The following is a 22491-nucleotide window of genomic DNA, read 5'->3' as shown; positions in this document are numbered from 1 at the left end:
TTGAAATCAACTGTAATGAGCCTCCGCTCGCTCGAGCTCAGAGTGTTCCAATCAAGCCCTGAAATGAGCTCACGTAATGCACGATGCAATATATGAAACAACCTGAACAGGTTACTGATGCTTGTAAATCATAATATGTTCAATATATCTGATAATATATTCATGTCGAGAACTTGTGATGAGATAATTTTTATATTGAAGCGTCCTTGCATCTTCATTGTCATAACGAATCCTCCACAACTTTCAAATAATTTGATAAGCAAGAACTTCTCTTCAATTTTATTACTCTTCACTTGTAAAATGAATAAGTACACTTTTTCCGTTTATGCGTAAGAATGTAAACCAATCATAAATTGACAAATTAAAGCATATGCCAATCATAAAATCTGTTAGGGTCTACATAATTTAGGATCGAATATAAGGAATATTTCCTTTTATGATGTAAAACTATGTTTTTGATTAAATAATGTCGAAATAACATTATTGTAGCCACTGCACACACCGAACTAATTGGTTTTCTTTCAATTTTCTGCTTCATATTACGAATTCTTATTTTTGCCAAGAATTCAGTGCTTTGGCCCCACTGTGCTTCGTGATTAATCCGATTGGGTAGAAAAAAGTTTTGAACTGAGCAAACTCATCACTGTCAAAACGCCGAATATGACTTTGCTCGTTTCTGGTTTTGAAAATGCTCCTGCGTACGCTATAAGTCATTACTCGGCACCTTGTATACCACATGTCATTAAGAAATAATCTATAATAACTCTTTAAGTAATAAGTAAAAACGTGTGACTTATTTAATCTCTTGGATTGCGAGCGAAGCGAGCAAGAAAATTTTAAAGAAATCTACGTATTTCATTGATAACCGACAGCAATATTAATGTAATAGGGCGCCAATACTTTCTGGGGGCGACTCATCTTTTACTCATGTCCAACACCACTTTTTTCTTTTTCCTTGCTCGTTCGGCGCCCCCTTGCTATCAGCGCCCGGGGCGGGCGCCCCGCTGGCCCCCCCTTAGCAGAACTTAGACTGAAAGTATTTGAGAACAGGATCCTGAGAAGAATATTCGGACCCAAGAGGAACGGGAATGGGGAATGGCGGAAGCTTCATAACGAGGAACTACATAGTGTATACGGCTTACCCAACATTGTTAGGGTCGTCAAGTCTAGGAGGCTTAGGTGGGCAGGTCATGTAGCTAGAATGGAAGAAAGTAGAAACGCTTTCAAAGTCTTGACTGGTAGACCCATAGGAAAACGACCATTAGGAAGACCTAGGCGCAGATGGGAGGACAATATTAAGATGGATCTCGCAGAGATAGGAATACAAAGTAGAAACTGGATGCAATTAGCTAAGGATAGAAGTCAGTGGAGAGCTTTTGTGAACGCGGCACTGAACCTCCGGGTTCCATAGGCCATAGAGTTAGTTAGTTAAGTTAGTTAGCCTGAAAAAAACTGTTAACACCTTTTCGACTGAGTGTCCTCACCGGAAATTGAACCCGAGACCGCATACACCAAAGAGGAGAGCGTTAGCTACTATTCTATGCAGGGTCTCAAATTGACATTCAAAAATCCGGCCATCGATAATCCGGTACCTTTGTATTTCCAGCATTGATTTCGGAGTACATGGCTACGAAATATGGTTACTCACTCTGAGAGAAGAACGCAAACTGAAAGTATCTGAGAACAAGATTCTGAGACGAATATTCGGACTCAACAGGAACGAAAATGAGGAATTGCGGAAACTTCATAACGAGGAACTGCATAATTTATATCGTTTACCAAACATTGTTAAGGTCATCAAGTCTAAGAGGCTCAGATGGGCAGGTCATGTACCAGAATGGAAGAAAGTAGGGGCACTTTCAAAGTTCTAACTGGAAATCCAAACGGAAAACAACAATTAGGAAGACCTAGCGGCAGATGGAAGGACAATATTAAGATAGATCGCACAGAAATAGTAATACAAAATAGAAACCGGATCCAGTTGGCTAAGGACAGAAGTCAATGGGAAACTTCTGTGAACGCGGCATTGAACCTCTGGGTTTCATACGCCATAGAGTTAGTTTAGTTAGTTATAAACTATTAGAATTTCTATAATCTGTACGTGTTTGTAGTGTGAGATTCTCAGCTGTAGTGTGAGATACGCAGTTCACTTGAATTTTATTTTTCTGTCGTTTTCGGACTAACGTCGGACTAAATGGCAGACTTCGAGGAACACTTGTTCGCGGACATAGTTTGAGATATGCTGGATTAGGTATTGAGTTATTACCATGAGTTTGCGTAGGTATAGACGGTTTCACAACAAGAGAACCTCAATTTTTGGAAATTCCCGGAACACACACACGGTCTGTCTCTTGTCAATAGGTCATAAATCTAAGAAACCAGTAGGCGACCTTTGGTTAGAAAGAGGAAAAGTTGCCAAATATACCATTTCCTCCAGATATCTTTTATTTAATTTATAGCAGAAAGTAATATTATTATGTCCTTTATTTCTCACTTGTTTGCTTCTTTCTTCTTGTACCTAATGACATCGGACATCTGGTAACAATCAGCAACTATCGTCCTAACAAGAATTGGGTTGCTCTTTTTGGTAGTGGTGTGAGACAAGGCTCTTATGTTTTGAAACGGACAATGTATTTAGTACACATTGTCCCCCAGTTTTACTCTCGATGAGGGTGCTTTCTGTTGACACAGCATCGTGATTAATTTGAGAAAACTATCAGAATCATGAAATAGCATGCTCCTATCCGGGAAGTGAAAAATTATAGCGTTCAATTTCTATATAGTGACCAGTTGAAAGTGTACCTTGCCCACGTGGTGCCGTAACAAGGAATTTAGTTTGTGGTCGATGTTAAGAGATTAAAGCAGTGTTATCTTAGGTACATCGTAAGCACTTGTGGTATGTGTAAAATGAAAGAGTACAAATGAACTATTATAAATATCATTGCATTCTATTTATTTGTTTGTTTCTTTAAAGTAAGAAACCTGCATGTCATTGCATTAAATATACGTACATAAGTAAATTGATTTTCAGTTAAATAATATTGATGTAACTTTTAATAACTAAGTTTATTTTTTTTTATTTTCATTTTCCTTCAATGTCCCATTATCGGTGACTGGTTGTTGATTGGACTTCTTTATATATTGCTGTAAGTATCTGAAGTCCAAATTACATGTCATGCATCACTCGTGTTCGTCAATGTTGCATGATGTTAAGAAAAAGGATGTGCATTTTGGACCCTTGTTAACGTTTGCGTAGCTACTGAAGAAAAAAAAAATGCCTTCACTGCTTGCCGAGTCGTTGCTACGTTGCCTTGTTTGTTGAAATGCATGCTACTCATCGTTGTATTTAAATTTTGAGTTCGATTCGCGTTTGTGAATTCGGTCTTTCAAGTAGTGTGTTCTTTTAAGTTTATTTGAGGATTCAGTTTTGTAAGTTGTAATATGGAATGGAAACACTTGTAGAATTGTACAGTAAATTTAATTTGTAAAGATTGGAAGTAGTAGTGTAGAATTTTCCCATATGTATACAGGGAATTATGCGTCGTATTCAAGATATTTTGCGGAAACTTAATGTTAACACCAAAATGAATCTTCCATCTAGTAACGAGACGTTTAATTATATTGTGCTAGTACAATCTGTACTTCCAACTATCAAATATAGGTTCACTGGATTAAGTTTTAAGTATATAGTCATGAATAAGGTAGGTTTTTGAAGCACTCATGGATTTTTGGATCAAAAGATCCAATATATTTCAAATCAAAAAATTGTCTTGTAGGCCTTATATCTGGAGAACTACATACAGTGTAGCTAAACCAAAACTATCAGTTAACTCAGTATGATGTGCTTATTCCGTAAAAAATACGAAACCCCATTTAGGGGCCGTTCAAAAATTTTGTGGCCCCTGAGCCGAAAACTAATTATTAACCAACAAAAATTTTCTTGTAGGTCTTATATCTGCAGAATTACATATAGTGTACCCAAACCCAAACTACCACTTAACTCAGTATGATGTCCTTATTCCGTAAAATACACGAAAACTGGATTTAGGGTCTGATCAAAAACTTTGTGGCCCCTGAGCAGAAAACTAATTATTGGCCAAGATCACAATCTTTTGATCCATTTTTAGTTTTCCTACATTTCTTGTTTGTTTTTCAAGTGAAACTTGTGTTTATTAAGAAAACGCAACATACCTCTGTATCAAAACCGAAATCTGCGATTAGCGTATTGTCTCTACTTTAACTTTTCTCTACTTTAAAAAAGTTATCTTACTAAAAGTTCTCTAGTTTTAGCTTTAGAACTATGCTGAATTAAATTTTCTGATTTCACTTCAAAACTTTTTTTTTAATGGAATCCTTCTCTTTTAGTACTTAAAAAGAAAATACCATAGGGGCCACTAGAGACCAAGTTTGTATACCGTAGTAAGTTATTTACTGAAATGTGTTAATAAATGAAACCATTTTTCTTACATCCCAAGAAAGAATATATATACTTTATTTCTATATTCTTGTGAAGAATTCGCAGCTCTGTTACTAGTAAGATTTGAAGCAACTTTATTTTCTGAGTTATTTCTGACTTTCCTTATTTCGTCGTAAAGGCCCAATTAGGAGTCTAAATCTGACTAAATTTGTGTCTGAAATATTTTGTAAACAATTCTTGCCTTCAAGTAGTTTTTCCATAGGCGTAACTTACAAGTACGCGTTTGGATAAATTGAATGGAATACATTTATTGTTTATAATCTTGTGAAGAATTTCCTTCCGCAAAATGAGTTGAATATATCGCAGAATACCTTGTATACACAGACAGATATTTTTAATGGAAAGGTGGTGTATATAATATATACAGTAGTTAGCTTTCATTTCTTTTTATTTACTTTTCGTTCCTTTATTTACACGTAAAGGTGTTTTCACCACATGCGTTATTATTCAGTTGCGGTATTTTTTTAGCACTTTTGCAGATAAAGTTGTATGCTGCACAATATTTGCATATAAAAATTAAACTGCTTGAGGAGATTGCACCTTTCTTGCTTTCATCAGTTCACTTGCTTTGCTTTCCTTCGTATGAAAGTGAAATTTAAGGTTTTATTTTTCGTCCAATAACAGCTACATAATAAAGACACGAAATTAAATAAAATGGCTATTACTTACAAAAGCACGTGCTGCTTTCATCCTCAAAGTTTAAAGTTTAGCCTGTCACACAATTCTGAGTAGTTGTATAGTTCTTAATTGTAGGAAAACTGTGTTATTCAGCCAGCGCTGTTCGTTATGTTTCTGTCATCAAATTTTTAACTGAAGTCGAGTAGTTTGACTTAGGTTTCGGCCGGAAGTTCCCGGACCTCGCAATCCGTACTTTGAACATCGAAATGACCTTCCAAGTTAGCATTTTCGTGAAATACGTGTTCGCGGATTAACATTATTTGAATGTGTGATACGTAATACCTTTTGTCTACTTAAGCAAATCGATGATTTTAAATTAAATTAAAATTTAAAAAAAAAATGTGCTTTGTATTTTGTTTATTGGTTGTTGTAAGTTCCGCTTTTATTTAATGAATTGTGGGTGGCAGTTGATGTTTTCCAGGAGGGGCATATCTGTAAAGTTTGAATTTATACAAAATCAGCTTGGTCTGTAAGGTTTTTAAAAAACAAAATCAGGGGTAAATAATTTGTGCATGTTTGGTTAAATAGTAGTGTTTGGTTAAGTGGTTATAAAGAAGTAAATTCATGTAGTGTAATTTTTATTTCGAATATGAGTTTTTCTTGTTCTTTCCTGTGCTGTCGTTCTAGTGGGTGTGAAAGGTATAACAAAGGATTGGAATCAATTATATTCACAGTCATATTAAAATATTCTGGATGTTTCTTCGTTCCTGTTACGACGCTCGGAAGGTAATTCTTGTCGCAAAAGCAAGCCAAAAACTTTATTTGAAGGTTTAGTGGTCATTCGATATACGTCAGTCTTAAGGATGTTGAATACCTCCGCCAGTTAGGCTTTGCAGCCCATTGGTTTATACTATGGAATATTCTTCTATTGTGTTTGAAATGAACTAGGGTTTTAATGGAAATACAAGCTACGAGCAGTGATAATAGTCACTATAGCAAGTAAAACAAAATGCTACATACTCATCGTAATAATCTTGAGAATTAGTAACGTTTCGAGGAAAATGATCATCATCATTAGCTTTCTTATGTTCGAAAAAGGTTAAAAAGGTAAAACCATGTGGAATGATGATATGTTAAAAATTATTCGAAGTAAATACATCACGTCAAAGAATATTATGTCAAAGATACCAATGTAACTCACTATAAAGTTAGTCACTTCACTGTTGTTGCTTCTTTTTCTTTCCAGTTAGCACCAGTGTGAGGTAAAAAAAAAAAAATCACTCTAAATCGGGGGTAATTTCACCTTTGTCAAGATTGAATTTTCCAGAGTTTGTTTATGGATGTGAAAAACTAATTTTGTGCTCAGTCTTAGTTTTTACTTTTTCCAATAAAGAACCATAAGCAATATTCGGTTTACTTCCGTTAAGAGTGGAAAAAACCGAAAACTACCACTAAACGATTTATTTTTATTTTATTTATTAATTTTTTACATTCATAAAGTAAACCGTGCATTTAGTCTGGACAAAGGTGAAATTAAACCGATATCGAGTGACCTTGTACCTGATATTGTCACTGATTGGAAAGAAAAAGAACAACAGTGAGCAGTGACCAGCTTTATAGTGTGGTTCGTTTGACATAGTACTCTTTGACGCAAAGTGGTGTACTTATTCGAATAATTTTTATCCTTTTACCTTTTCACGTGTTTTTACCTTTTTAATGTACTTGAGAAAGCTGATCATAACAACTGTGTTTCTAGAAACGATTCCTTAGTTCTTGGGATTATTGCGGTGATTATGAAGCATTTTACTTTACTTGCTACACTGAGGATTTTAATAGTTTCTTCGAATTCTTTTCTTCAAATCTGTTTAAGTCTCTTACTTGGTGACAATCAAGTTTTGTGATACAATTATATTTATATACTTAATTTATATATAATACAAATGGACAACACAAGAAACATTTAAATCCTGTGTAAATGAATGGCCGAGAAAGAGAATTGTGCGGGTACTCAGCACATTGAATACTACATTGCTGTACAGTACAAATTACATTCTTCTTTACATAGAAGCTCGTGCTGCCCTCATGCTGCAGTTCGCGTTTCGACTACATCTTTATCCTATCAAATAGACAAGTATTTAATGTTAGTTGTATGTTGTTTAGTTTAAATATCTACAAAAGTTAACAGTCTTCTTTGAAGCCCTTCATATGGAAGTAAGTCGAGATCTGCTTCATTTCTTACCTATTAGCTTTGTGGTATGTGAGAAAATCAGCTTCAATAACACACACAAACTTCCGGTTTTGCAAGAAGCGATTTGAATTTTTTTTCCAAGGAAGTCACACTAGAACTATTCAATAATATAATTCATATATATTTTTTTATTTTTTTATATTTTTTTTTTTAAAGTAACTTACTGCGTTCAAATGCTCTTTAACTGAACTAAACTGTTTTAGCAAGCTGTATTGCCTTCGCCAGCAGCTCTAGAAAAGTGTTTTAAAATTTACAGAAGAGATAATTATGCTTCATATTTGTAAAGTAGTAGTCAATAGTATCTAGTTCAGTATTGTTACCGTACAAATATAGGACACGATTCTCAGGTGGTGAGTGTATTTATCAGTATTACTTACACAAACTTTGAAGAAAGGAAGGAAGGCAGCTTTTAATTAGTAATATGAAATGAAAAATGTCCATTAATTTCACATAGTTAATAAATGCTTGATATTCTCTATAAATAACATAAACGTTATTAATCATTAAATTGTGACAAAATATTGAAATTATAGAAGTAATTTCATAGGATTGACCTGAGAAGGCATATCGAATTACCCATACTAAAGTGCTTTCAAAACTAGAAACAAATTGACAGCTCAAAACCACATATAGATTTGTTGTGAAGAAGGGAATCTACGTCACATAGTTATTGCGATCACTCAGCGAGGGTCGAATCATAAACGTCATTTTAGCAGCAGTGGGTGGACGGTTTCCTTGGTAACAGACCTTAACATTCCAATATTGCCGCTATAACGATAAGTGTATTTTTCTACTTGTATTTTAACATCTTTGGGCAGAATGTACTTCAAATTGATGCACAAGCTATTTAAGAAAAGGAAGAAGAAATATATAGAAAAAAAGGATGCTCTGTTTTGTGCTAAAATGGAGATTCATCGTCATAACAACGTAAAATAAATAATATATAATTACGAATCCATCTGCTGTGAACTACATGCACAATTTTAAGAAGTGTATTTCTTTAATTTGTTAAGTGCCATAATAAAAAGGTAATGTTTAAATGCAATGTGTGGTTTTCGTAGCCTTGTTTATATAAAAAGTACAAACTGAGGACCTTTGAAGTAACGACGATATTTATATAATTGGAGGTTCATCATAGAACTTTATTTTGCTTTGAATAAGTGTCGTTATACCGCTAGTAAACACGTGTTTTCAACAAAAAAGAAGCAGGGTAGTCTTTCGTTTCTTTGTGCGCGGAAGTGATTTTTAGATTCAGTTTACGTGTCAGCCCTCCTCCGCCTCCCTTCCCAACATGCACAAATTGGGACAACAAATATGCCCTTTCAGCCATCCAAACAAACCAATATTTAAAGATTTTCTTTTTTAAGACTCACCAGGATGCGCACGAAGTAGCAATAGCGTACTACGTGCTTCTCCAAACATCAATTTGTTTCTAGTTTTGAAAACACTTTAGTCCGATTTCTCAAATACAATCTCTCTCTCGTCAAATATTAATACCTTCCTCACTGTTATGTTTAAGAGTCCCTATCACTGCGAAATTAAAATACCGCTAATTTTACAGTAATTATGTGATATCTTCAAATAGATAAAAGATAATCGAAAAGTGGATCAAGACCTCCCTAAACGATGTTATTTTGCATGAGGTACCGTTATCACGAGTCACCTAGTAGCTTTCCGCTTGCAGTTATTTAGAAACGCGAAAATAAATGCCGATTTTCTAAATGGCTGGAAATCGAAAGCAGATAAATGAGTTATGATAACGGTATCTCACGCAAAATAATATTGTCTAAGGAGGTCTTGTTCCACTTTTCGATTATCTTTTATCTATTTGAAGATATCACATAATTACTGTAAAATTAGCGGTATTTTAATTTCGCAGTGATGAGGCCTCGTAACGCTTTTCCTCTTTCACACCAGGCAAATGCCGGGATGGTTACTAACATAAAGATCCCAGGCTGCTCCCGTCCTTCTCCACTTCCGCGGATAGTATGATCACCGAGGGACGTCTTCCATCATACATGACAGGCGTAAAAGGCTATAGATGCCGAATGCACTCCAAAATTCTACTCTGTATGGAAAATTTTCGACACGCACTATTTCCTGTAGACAATTTAAGTAGTATTTCCGTGGTCCTAAATTGAGTATATAACTTGAATTATTCATATATGACTTTTTTTCCTGCAAATTTTTCCAATAAATTTTGTGTCATACAGTCTCAAACCTCATTTTCTCATATGTTTCGAGGCTCATATGTCAGAAACGAAGCCGATTTGGAAATTCCCTTCATTATAGACTTTTTGACTTGCTCATGTGAGTAGAACCCTTGCTAAACGTTGCAATAGGAACTGTGAAACATCCTGTAGAAGCAAAATGAAAATACTTGTAAGTCAGTTCGAAGTGTTTTTCTTTTTAATTAAATTTTTCTTTACATACCTCCAGACAATGTGAACGGAAAATCATTTGAAAGCTTATGCAAATGCGCAAAACTGTGAACGGATACGATTAAAATTAGGATTAGTGAAGTACCTGTACCTGTCTTTCGCCCATGAGACTAATAAAAACTAAAGTCCCTGGATTTTGGCTCAGGAAAACCGTTTATGTGAATTAGAATTCATTAGAGTTCTAGATTTCCTCCTCCATCAAAGTTGCCTTCAGTTTGTGGGTTCACGAAAGCTTCGTTCCTGTGTGCATTCGCGTATTGAATTCGGATGACTTTTCTCATTCCGCAGAGGTTGAATATACAAAATTTTTACTATTGAATGATACTGCGTCAGAGGTAGCCACATTGCAATCCGGTCTCAGGTTTGATATTCTCAGTGAGGTTCGCGGTCACTAGTCTCTCACAAACTTGCACTCTCTCGAGCCGAGTTTTGCTGTCTTCAATGCAAGCTGTAAAAAGTGATCGATCTTTAAGTATTGTTTGATTATTAAGTACGATAGAGCGAATCGAATAAAGAAAAAGCTTGCCAGATTATATGTACGTATCTATGTATTTCAAGTTAGTCTGAGGTCACAATCAGACTGAAGAAAGGGGGGAAAAGGTTAAAAAAAAAAAAAAAAATAAAAAAGGATGGAAACTCAAGAATACATTATACTGAATGGAATAGTCATAATTGTAACATGTGTGTCTACCCGGGTGTTCTACTACTTTGTGTATTGTCTTTCCTTGTGTTAATAGTTTTGAATTCTAGTACATTTTTTTTTCTCGGAAGTCGGTGTATCTGTAAATTTCTTTCATTATAATATATTATTTGTATTTACACTCCACGATCTGTGTATTTAATTATACGTATGTGCCTCACTGTAATTTGAATATTATGTTCATACAATATAGAAAAAAATTACATGGTAATACTTTCGAGATTTTTTTTTTCCGGTAAAATTATTCTTACGGAGTGTAAAATGGTTTTTACTGCTGAACGAGCAATTCCAAACAAATTATTTATTTAAAGGACATAATCTTACAAATAGTCTGCATTAGTTGTAAATAAATCCCAGTAGTTCCCTTTCTCTTGTAGCATTCTATTAGAACTGTCTTGACCTTTTTGTCTTTTTTCAATTTGAGTAGACTAGATGCAAACACCTAACACCATTGTGAGTATTATCAAAATACATTTTATACTTCCTTATTACATGCATTCAGAAGCTCTCTGAAGTGTGCTTCGGTTTTAAGGTAGGTTCTTCCGCTGTAACAGATCTTTTGTTCGCTCTGTTGCACGAAGCTGTAGCAGACGCACGCTCCCAGACGTACATTTTTCCTCTTTTGTTTTTAATTACTTAATATTCTTTAAAAACATATTTTGCATGCTTTTTTTTTTTAGTCGTAAGCGAACCTTTGCTACCTTTTTTAATTTCCTGTAGTGACTTAAACATAGATGATTGAACAGAAGTATTTTCAATTAATGTAGACTTTGTGATGTATAATTATGAAGTTATCTGAATCACAGTATATCAAGATTGTACATTCTCTACTGTTCCCTTTTGTCGATCATTATGCTCCATCAGTAATTAGAGTTTCGTGTTTAAATTGCTTGAAAGCAATCCAGAAATTTAGCTTGCTTTTGCACAGAGTAAGATTTAAATATTAACATATTCAGAATTTGTCAGTGAGATTTCACATTTTTTAAAGCATAAATGTTATATATATAATATAGTTCAGTATATATTAAACTGCTGTAAAACATTTGCATTATGGGAAACCGATTATGCACATGACTTCAGCACCGTGTGTGTAGACACCGAAAGAAGCCCTGTGCTTCGTTAAAAAGTGGAAAAGAAGGAAGAGAAAATTTTGATCTTACGGCATATAATGAACCTCAAACATTTAACCTTGCAGATCGGGTTCCTTGTGCAGCTAAGTCATGGTAAGAAGGAGCGTGGGTAAAAAATATGAAAAAAAAAAAAAAAAAAATCATGATTTTTGCATTCAAAATGCAACACTTTTTACAATATCACAAGCAAGCATAGAAAACTAAAGGAATAGGAATAATAAATAAATAAATAAATAAATAAAAGTAATAATAATAGCTTTCTGGATAATCGTGAGATGTCAAACTGAAAATTAACGTTATCAAGCGTATAAAAAGAAAAATTGGTCAAGATTTATGAAGGTGATATTAATGAAGAACTTGCGGTAGAAAGTCTAAACTTGCATATAGTGAATCTAATACATAAAAATAATTTCGAATAGAAATATCCGAAATTGACAACAAGATTAATTATAAAATTAAAAAATCCATAATTTAAGTATATGAAATACTTAATTTCGTGAAATACTGTCTGAATATTTTTTCCCTTCAATTTTCGGACAAAATTTACAGACTGATCGATGGATTAGCTGTGGATTAACCCTTTTCTTGGCAAATATTAGGAATAATTTTGAAAGCGAGATTTTAAAATCTCTGGAACAACAATACGCAAAATCCTACCATTTGTGTATGATTAATCCCAGCCCCCGCCAAGTGAACTTTGTGGTGGACAAACACCGTGTGCGTGGGTTTCCTCTGGGTTCTCCCGTTTCCACCCACTTTCTTCATCCCACTATTTCATTCATTACTCATCATCACCGTCTCCTTTAGGCTCACCGGCATAACCGTGGGACGTAAAACTCAAAGATTTCATTTATGAACTTTGTGTATGATTAGTTATTTGTATATAAGGAACATCTCAAGTATAATTTTCGTATTGTAATCTAAATTCCTTATACTACAACATCAAAGTAATAAAGGAAACTGAAATTACCAATAGAATGAATTTTGTGGACCTGATTGTATATAGAAGAGGGAACAAATTCCACACTAAGATTTACCGGAAAGATACAACATGCACCCAGTACATTTGTACAATTCGGCACACTTAAAGCAAAAGCGCACATTTAGAAGCATTCCTTTCATAGATCCTTAATTCGTTACCCAGTGATCATCAAACAACTGAAATCCATTTTTTATTGTATATTGAAACTGAAAATAGTTACAGCTGCAGGATTGACATTGCGCTACATCGGTCCGTAATATCGTTCAAAGCGGACAGTATCAAAATAAATGATGATGCCATAAAATGCATAAGCATATCTTTATTTTATGCAGTTTTAAACATATTACAAAAAGATTTCAGAAAGCGTACTTTTAACGCAGCGTTAGTGTCCTTAAAGAATAATCGATAAGGCATAAATGTTCCTTAACTAGTCCGCTTGAGTCCGCAATTGTTTATGAAATTACATATAAATGGCCGAAAAAAATGTACACACTAGACTGAAAAAAACATATTCGGGATGCCAAATACGATACTCCACCATTAGAACTTTGAAAACACTTAAAAGACATAGAGCACATCGACAATGAAGTGAAATTAATAATAATAATAATAATAATAAAATGATCATGTGTAGAAAGAATCGAAAAATCTTTATCATACATAGAATCAAGAAATCTTCATGCATAGAAAGACTTACGACGATTTTCATTCGAGCGAGTGAATCAAACTTAAATTTGGACATGGGTACTTGGAACGAAAGTTGCTGTAACATCATTGATATCGTCACCGTAGTCACCAACCATTGAAGAAGAAGAAGAAGAAGAAAGATTTAATTTAAGATATGTGTTAGATGTTTTTCTTTGAGAATGTAAACATTTAATTTCGTACATACACTCTAACCCTACTAAATGCTGTTCCTCATCTCAGTCTTTGACAATTTTGACAGCTGTCAGAGAGTATTCGTCATTTAATGTATGCATTTTTAACAATCTGTAATAATTTGGAGGAATAAAAGTGAGCACTTCTTCAGGTTATTGATAATAAAATTTAATTTTTGCCTCTGTGTTCTCCTATTCGAACAATGTTTGAAAACGGGATAAGTCAGCCGTACTTATAGTAGTAGTAACACCCTTGTAATCATTTTCGTTGGTAGGATAAGGATAGTAGATATCCATATATTTCTACACATTAGTGTTACTCATGTTCCCAAGATTGCATTGCACTGTATTCATAATATGAATTAGATAAGCTCTATCTTCAAAGGGAATTTGAGGTGTTTAACCAGAGCTATTAAAAATCACCCATTGTGTAGATTTAAAATATCTGTTTTTTATTATTCAAGTATTATGTATCCTAGTGGATTAAAAAGAAAAGTTTGTGTTGTTTAAGGCATACTCAGTACTTATGAATTTAATTTTGCATATCATACATACACAATTTCGTTCCGTTTGTATTTACAGTGCTACATAATTCGTGTTCATTCCTTCCTTATGCGCTCTATAATTGTAGTAGTTAATTTCTTAACTGCAATTTTGTTTTCTTCCGATATGTTGTTTTATGAAAATGGTTCATGATGCATGTTGGCAATGATGTATTTCATTTCTGATATGTTTGATCCGTTTGATATGAGATGCATTGTGTGTGCGAGATTAGGCAATGTTCCCAGTTATTGCAAAATTAATTTTCCTCATTACCATTCGTCCATTGTAAATTAAAGGAATTTATTTGAAAAGATCTTTCACATGGTGTTAGGTGTGTTTTATTTTTATACAGTTTATGTATTAAGGAGTTTGATTTATCAAAGTTTCTTTATGTATTTATCCTGTGTATCCGTCCGTCCGGGAGACAGCAAAATCTCTAGAACCACTTGATGGATCAAGAATTCGTTGATGGAGGTGATATTCAAACCGGAAGTGATAGAAATCAACCATTTCCGGTTTTAACGTTGATCAGTATTGAGAAAAAACGGTAATAGATAGCGAGAAGTGGTTTCCTACAGTCGATTAAACGTCCCAAGAATACATTTCACCTTCATTCTTAACAAACTGTTAAAACCCGAATTTACGGCACTTTAATATGAAAGGCTCATTGTTGGATTGAATTTAATGTAAACTTTCGGAGAGGAAATAAACGAGTACTTTATTTTTGTCTTAGTAGATATCTTTTTATGTGTATCAAAACTTATTTTAATAAGTACTCCCCATTATAATGATGAACGTTTCGCTGTGTTTGAATTACAAACACTGTTTCATTTTACTTGCAAAGAATTTCATATGTAATATTCATGTGACAAAATTAAATATTTGTGAATTACCATATACCCATGTATATTACTGCGATATATTGTTAATGTTTACTGCTATTGGTTACAAGTGGTATTTTTATTGCCACTACACGGGAGGGGAGAGGGTATTTTTCTCATGGACACGACCTCGAAGTGATTTTTTCCCGTAAGCTTTACCTGATTTATAATATTGAATTTCTGAGAGGATAGGCTATTCCAGACAAACTATAGCCAAACTTTTATAGGGTGGGCAAAAGCATGTAATGCTAATAGGTTGACTTTGAACGTACTCTGGTTTCTTCTCAGTTTATTCTTTCACTGATATAATCTTCTAATAATCCTGTTAATTTTTTAATATTTCGCTGGAAGTTAAAACCTACATTTACGTTATTCAGCGGTTGTACTGTGCTGAAACAAGCTACTGAAAAGGAAAAAGATCTGTCTTCCAGCTGTATGGATTCCTTTCATACTAGTAAACTAGGTTGATGAACAGATTCAGAGTGGGATCTGGGAAATAGATAAATGCTACCACGACTTTTTTTGGGTACCTACTCAAAAGAATCGGCAAGCGTCTACCTAACGGGACGTTTCGAGTTTTAATGCTTTAAGGTGTATTTTACTTCCCGTTCTTACACACACATTTTTTCACAGTGGCTTAGTGTTCACCACCGTTAAGCATATTGTGCTTAAGATACGCACTGGATCTTTAAAGAAGAATGCAAACTTGTTTAAGTGTTTGTTTCGAGAGCAGACGATATACCATTAACTAATTAGACGCGACCATGTAGGAGTAGGGTAGTCTATGGCTCAAATATGGTTAGCTTATAAATCAGTTTCTTTCTAGAGACACATATTTGATTTTTTAAAGACTTCAATTATAGAAGAATTTTAAACTACGTTTTAATTAGCCATATTATGTGATCTAAGTTAAATTTCTGTATGTAATATAAAATTTCATTGTACCTAGATATAGTGATGCTTAAACCCTGGATTACAAAGCCGCGTTAAATTTTACGGCACGCCATTTGCAAAAACGCTAGAACTAAAAATATACACGACACGATTTTTTTTTTTTTTTTTTTTTAAATTTTCCGCACCCTGGAGGTAAAGAAACGAATTATATATGTTTGTAATATAGGCATAACTGAATCCTACATAATTTTTAAATTTTGAAAATATACAAAAATTAAGTATATATATAATATAAAAATCGCGTCGTAAAAATTACGAAGGCTTTCTGACGACGTGACAATTAAAAGGCTTTATAATCTAGAGTTAAAAGACGAAATTGATTGGTCACAGGCTAATTTTATATGTCTTTTCAAATTGAACAAATGCATTTTTTGTTGCAATGAAGCACGCAGTGTAGTGCACGTTTCTTAATCGTACATTGCAACTATCTGTACCTAAAAATGTTGGCTACTGCACATGTCAGTTGTTCGTAGCATTAATTAAATGTGTCCGTTTCTTGACGTTTCAGAACAACTTCTCTTCGTTTGGGGACTCAAAGGAGGACTATAGTGACCTTCCACCCAATCAAAGGAAGAAGAAGCTGCAACAGAAGATAGACGAAATTAACGCAAAAATCCAACAAGAGACTGCTGCACGGTAAGCATATCCATAGTATTCTTCTAGCAGACTTGACAAGTAATAATAATCGTGAGTATATGTAGTTGAGAATAAGATAAATTATCAATGTTTATGTGAGACTATCCGTTGGTTTTCAAGAATCAAATAATGCCGTATTAGGAAATATTGATCTTCAGAATAAACATTTCAAACAAATAATTTCGTTACATCTTATGAAAAAGTCTCAACTTTTGTTGATGCCGTCATACGTTGTTTCTAATAAATGTTGTATTCGTACTTATTTATGTATGTGTGTATGTATGAGTGTTCTGCCCGAAGGAAACTTTTAGCTCACTTACTCTTGCGTGGCCGATAACCCAGTAGAGCACGATTAGGATAGGCAGTTACTTTCCCTCGTGTTTCACGAAGTGACTTGGACGAGGTTGAGAATTAGTATACCTATACTTGTAGGTGGCATCACAACATGTTTGATACTGGAAGAAAGAAAGAAAATAACATTCTTCATTGAAACAGTTACTGTGTTTAGTATTGTACCATTTTACTTCAACCACGCTTATACACAGTAACTAGTATAGTGCGTAGCTAACTTCTTCTTCAAGCACTTTCTAAATTTACTTCCCAGTGAATGCATAGTCATTTCATGAAAGCCTGAAAAGTAGAACTTGACCACACCTGAGAATTTATTACTCTGTCCAATCGAAAAGCCGTGTAAGAAAAGTTGCAATATTTGTAAAGTAAAATGTAATATGAGAAGATCTTTTTTCTTTAGAACATAAATTAAGTGGAAAAAGAGTATATGTTGCTATGAATTGTGCATATACGTAAGTACAGTCACGAAAGAAAGTATTCTTCAGTTGACAAAATTTCTTTTCCTAATAACTCAACAGAAAATAGCCTATTAGAGCACTGATTTTGGCAAGTTATCAAGTTATAACTATTCTAAGGATAGCAACAAAAAGATCCAAATTAATTCATTTGTTCCCGAGTTATTGACAAAAGAAAATTTGTCAACCGTCAAATACTTTCTTTCCCATGTGTACAAGTTTACATAAAAGATACCCGGAGTTTCATGCACTCATCATACACTCAACATGAGAAATATTGGATTATGGAACTAACGGGATAAAAGGTTGAGTTGATTTTAGTTTAGAGTCTCTTTCAGCAGCGAGGCTATATGAGACGTGGACCTACTGATTAACGTGGAATCCGAACCACATGAGCTCCCGCTGGGAATCTAACCCGGGTCTCCCGCACCAAGGCGCATACGCTAACCGCTTAGTCACGAGGGAGCTCTAATGGGATGAAAAAAAAAAAGATATACCTGAAAGTTTTATATATATAATACATTAGATATATTTTATAGGTATCGAATGATAGGAAAGCATTGCTAATAATTCGTTGTTTATTTGTTTTTCAGAGATGGCCTGATGAAAATGAAAGGAGTATATGAACAGAATCCTGCCTTAGGTGATCCAATGTCGATAGAAGGACAGTTAAACGAAAGTGGTCACAAGTTAGACAAGTTGAGACAAGAACTGCAGAAGTATCAGTGTTATTTGGATGAAATGGATGGCAAGACGCCAGTGGTGACGAATTCTCCAAACCGAAAACGTGCCCTCCAACATACAAACTTAAATGGAGCATCACCTCGGGGTTCGTCCCATTCTCATCGAAACAGTGGGTCGGATGAATCACTAAGTCGCAGTGCCTCAGATTCGAGTGTGTCAAATCCGGTGAATCATAAACAATCAGCACCTGGAACCCCGCTTCCGTCGCATGGGTAAGCATTCGAAATGTAGGGCTCCGGGTTCGAAAAGTTGTGAAAATTCGTGTGTTCAGTGATTTGTGAGTGTTTGCTTCGTTAGTATATGAAGAAGAATAAGGTGCCTTATACTAATCACGATTTCCTAATCATATGTGGAATTTTGGCTGTACGTGCATGGTATGGAGGTATTAATAAGCGCTGATTTTTCTCTTTATTATACGTTCGTCACTTCTGCTAACCAATTCTCTTTTGTATCATCTGCATTATTGTGATTCTAATTTTCTTCACACTGAAACATTTAAAATGGTGGTCTATATTCGAGGAAGTATTTATGATAAATGAAGAAAAGTGTTGAGTGACGGACAAAACTTCCAATATTTTAAAGATACTGTCGAATTTATGTATGTGCAGTTAGCATGGGGTGGATTGGGTCCATTAATGATTGCAACTACACACTTAGACGTACACGTGTTCAAAACTACAGTCACGTTTAAAAAATTCACAAAGCAAGCCCACTCTCTTTTAGAAGCTCTATGCGTTATTTTTAGATAGGATTGGAGCAAATGAATCCTTTTCTTAAGCCTTTTTTACAAGTTGACACAGTACGGCAATTTGAAATCGAGACTGGAGCTGTAGGAAAAAAAAAAGTGAACATAGAAAGTTTCTTATCTTGAATCATTCAAAGTACGACCCTCCTGCATCCATACATCGTTGCGCCCTGGCCGTCAGTGCATAGAAGTATTATTGGAAGTCCTTTTGTGGAATGCTGTTAGAAACCCTATCGTAGCCCTCATTACGGGCTTTACATCATCAAAGTACAAGAACTTTGAGTGCAGACTTGTTTAGAAAATAAAAAAAAAATAATCCACGGGGCCAGATCTGGTGAATAGGGGGGTGGGGTGGACAACACACAGATCTCCATTTGGAACAAAAAGTTTTGCACAGTCATTGCCTTGTGACTTGAGGCATTGTTATGGAGCAGGTGCCACTGAACATCGCCCTGATACTCAGGTCTCACCGTGTGATACCTGCAGTAACCACTTCAGTACCTCGAGGCAAAATGAAGCATTAATTGTCTGTCCTGTAGGCTCAAATTCCTTATGCGTAATGCCCTTATTACCGAAAAAAAAAACAAAAAAAACGTGTCTTTGGATTTTGACTGACGAGTTTTTTTTGGTTTGTCGGAAGTTAGCAGACTTCCACTCTGCACTCTGTCGTTTTGACAATGAGTCATATTAAAAAACCCATGTCTCCTAGTAACGATATTCAGGAAGAAGGTAAGGTCCCTATTGGCAGTAGCAATCTGTTCTTTGCAGTGAGCAGCCCTATCTCTTTGTTGGCAGTTTTTTAAGGAATGAGGCACGAAACGAGCACACTAGTTGAGATCGTGGGTTATTATTTGCCGCACAGTATCTTGATTCGTATGCAACTCCTCGGCAAGGATTCGCAGTGTCTTATTTCGGTCTTCTGTGATCAGTGTCTCACTTTCTCCACCAATTCCTGCTGTTGATGCACTTGGATGTTCGTAGTCTTCAGTTGACTCCCGTCCCTCTTTAAAACGCTTGTGCGAGGCAAATACAGCACACGGGATAAACAAGTGACCCCATAAACTTGTTGCAACATTTGATAAGTTTCTGTACCCGGACACTTACAAAACGATGTGCGCTTTTTGTTCCATGTTGAATTCACAATGTAGCTTAGCAGCACATGTCTTCACTTGCAACGCCTACACACGTAATTGTCAGTCAAGGTCAGTGCACCAGTTACTCATGAAACATTCCTCTTTTCTTTGCACCACATCTCACTTGCACAGCTGCGCAATATGTTGAGGGGGGAAAAAGTCTCGATTTCCAATTGCCGCATCGTGTAAGCTGTAAAGGACAGTTCTCGATCCCTTTCAGTGGTTATTATAAATAATACATAAATATCAAAATAAACCGGACTAAGAAGCACTACAGTATTCGGGAGCACGAAATTGAGAATGTATGAATAATGTGTTCATTTTATTTTTAAAGAAAAGAAAAAGTATGCTATGCAAAAAATATAATCTAACCTCAACCGTATGCAGTATTTTGCACGTACAGACTTGCAGACAAAGCATCAAAAAGACACAGAAATTCACGTCTTTGCTTTTTTGCAATCCCATATGCTGGTAGAGAAAAGAGCTTGTGAAAGAAATAGGATTTTAATTTTTCTCCTTGATTGCGCACAATTCGCTGACTGCACCTACTGTATCAATATTCAGCACCTTCTGACACTGACTTCAACGCAGACCCATACAATCACCAACAGATGCCCACAAATGGCGACACCTCACTTGATATAATTAAAAGATGGTTATTTATAAAATAGTTATTAGTAGGTATGTAGTAGCGTAATGGTCATAGGCGAACGGTATTTCTTAGGCAAACAGTAGACTGGCTTTCAGTTCCCTGTTAAATCAATGATTTCTTATTTCATAGGTAAGTATTATTGTTGTTGTTCCATTCAACAATATTGACGCGTACTTCGTAGCGTGTAGGAGCGATTGAAATAATCATCATCATTTATGTGTATTACTATTTGTCGTGAGGACTGTATTCCAATTCTTAATAAGTTTATATAAAAAATAACAGCGGTAGAAGAACGTGAGAGTGACTTTTCCAATAGTCATAGATTGATTTTCCTGAAAGTTGGGAACAAGCTGTTGAGTGAATGGCAGGGTTGTACTTGATAAGAAGGTTTCGTAGGCGTTGACATCAGATCTAATGACTGTTGACGATAACGTTCTTCTGTTTTTCAACTTTTCTGGCCTTTAGTTTCAAGATGACTACTATACGATCAAAAACTTTATAGAGTATATTTTGTAGTGTTTAAAGGTGAGCAATCCTCACGTGATACTTCTAGTTAACGACTTGTTTGTAGTTCTCTTCTATTAGTATTGAATCACTATAGCAAGTAATTTGTGGTTGGAACTCCATTGAGTTTCTTTTTTCTTTATTCTCCCAAAACCCATCGTTTTAGAGGAAGTACTAATCAGCTAAACAGAAGGTTATATTTGTTCAAGTGAATGATAAAGACAATATGACCTTTAAATTGGCAAGTTTATTCTTTCTAAAGGTCTTAATTAACAGTGGTGTGTTCTGACGTGTGTATCTTGCACTCTCAAGAAATTGTCGAAAGTCATGGAAATGTTCTGGAAATAATAATAATTTTTCCCTTGCGCACCCCTTCCTCCTGAAAACAGTGATCTGATGATTCACTCATGAGACTTGACGAATTAAATACCAGCCTAACTCCCTCTTTTATTTTACTTGATTTGACTTTGAAGACGATCTTTCATTGATGGAAAAGCTAAGTGTATAGAGTCATCACAATATATTCCCTGATAAAGAAAATATATAGCTTGCAATTAGTAGAGCTAGGAATATGAGGCTTCTTGTAAATGCTACATATTCTTGTAGAAATTAATATTTACAGGTTTTATATATATATATATCTCAATATGCGCTCTGTTGGTTGCTCGAAGGACATTACATAAGATATTCGCTTCATTCTCACAGTCCCATTGTCTTGAATATTGTGATTCACTGATGGACGTATGAGACACTATGCTTTTAATGTAACTTGATATTGAAGAAGTATCACAGTACTTGTCATTCCTCTGTCAGAAACAGTCAGTACGTGGGACTGGTAACTGGGCTTCGTAAGCTCACAGCACAAACTGCTCTTTGTCTTGTGCAGACGCTATTTTGTATACTACGGTTCCCAGCGCTACAAACCTAATTCATGGATGGTAGCAGTGTGCAGCAATAAAATTTTATACACTAATATGTATGTACTAACTAAAGTAAAATGCTATATTAGTGGTGCAACGTGAACCAAATTTTGGAGTTCTACTAATTGTTTTATTGCAAGTATAAAAATGAAGCAGTATCAACCGTATAACATGTTTTTACGGTACGACATAACTATCTTTCTGCTGGTATAAGGTAAAAGTGTATTATATAAATAATTTCGTTCATAGATTGGAAGTAAACAATTTGAAAATGGAATGAAGACACGAAAGATGCTAGAATTACTCAAAAAATTCTGGGTATTGTGATAATTTATAGATTTTATTTTTTGACTTACTAATGTTAATAAATTAATAATGCATGGAAACTTCTCAGTTGCGGCAAGTGACTTGCCAGAAATGGCCGAATACTTCTTATGATGATATGCTAATTATGATAAATATAAATAAGAGAAAGGTAACATAGTAGGTTTCAGTGGTA

The 22491-nt window shown here is 34.8% G+C and overlaps 1 protein-coding gene across 3 annotated transcripts in view; it reads left to right on the top strand.

The window, feature by feature from the left end:
* Cip4 (formin-binding protein 1-like Cip4) overlaps positions 1-22491 on the top strand; it is a 278849-nt gene that overhangs the window by 240074 nt on the left and 16284 nt on the right. For 2 of the 3 annotated variants that reach the window (XM_081764188.1, XM_081764187.1), the window contains exons 8-9: positions 16361-16488; positions 17888-18250. In XM_081764188.1, the coding sequence (XP_081620314.1) occupies positions 16361-16488; positions 17888-18250 (491 nt within the window). The remainder of the gene's footprint in view (positions 1-16360; positions 16489-17887; positions 18251-22491) is intronic. The other variant, XM_081764189.1, reaches the window with a different exon arrangement.

Source organism: Thermobia domestica, chromosome 7 (assembly GCF_964235325.1).
Source record: "Thermobia domestica chromosome 7, izTheDome1.hap1.1, whole genome shotgun sequence".
Classification (NCBI taxonomy): domain Eukaryota; kingdom Metazoa; phylum Arthropoda; class Insecta; order Zygentoma; family Lepismatidae; genus Thermobia; species Thermobia domestica.
The sequence above is the reverse complement of the archived record's forward strand: the minus strand, read 5'-3'. Positions and strand labels throughout refer to the sequence as shown.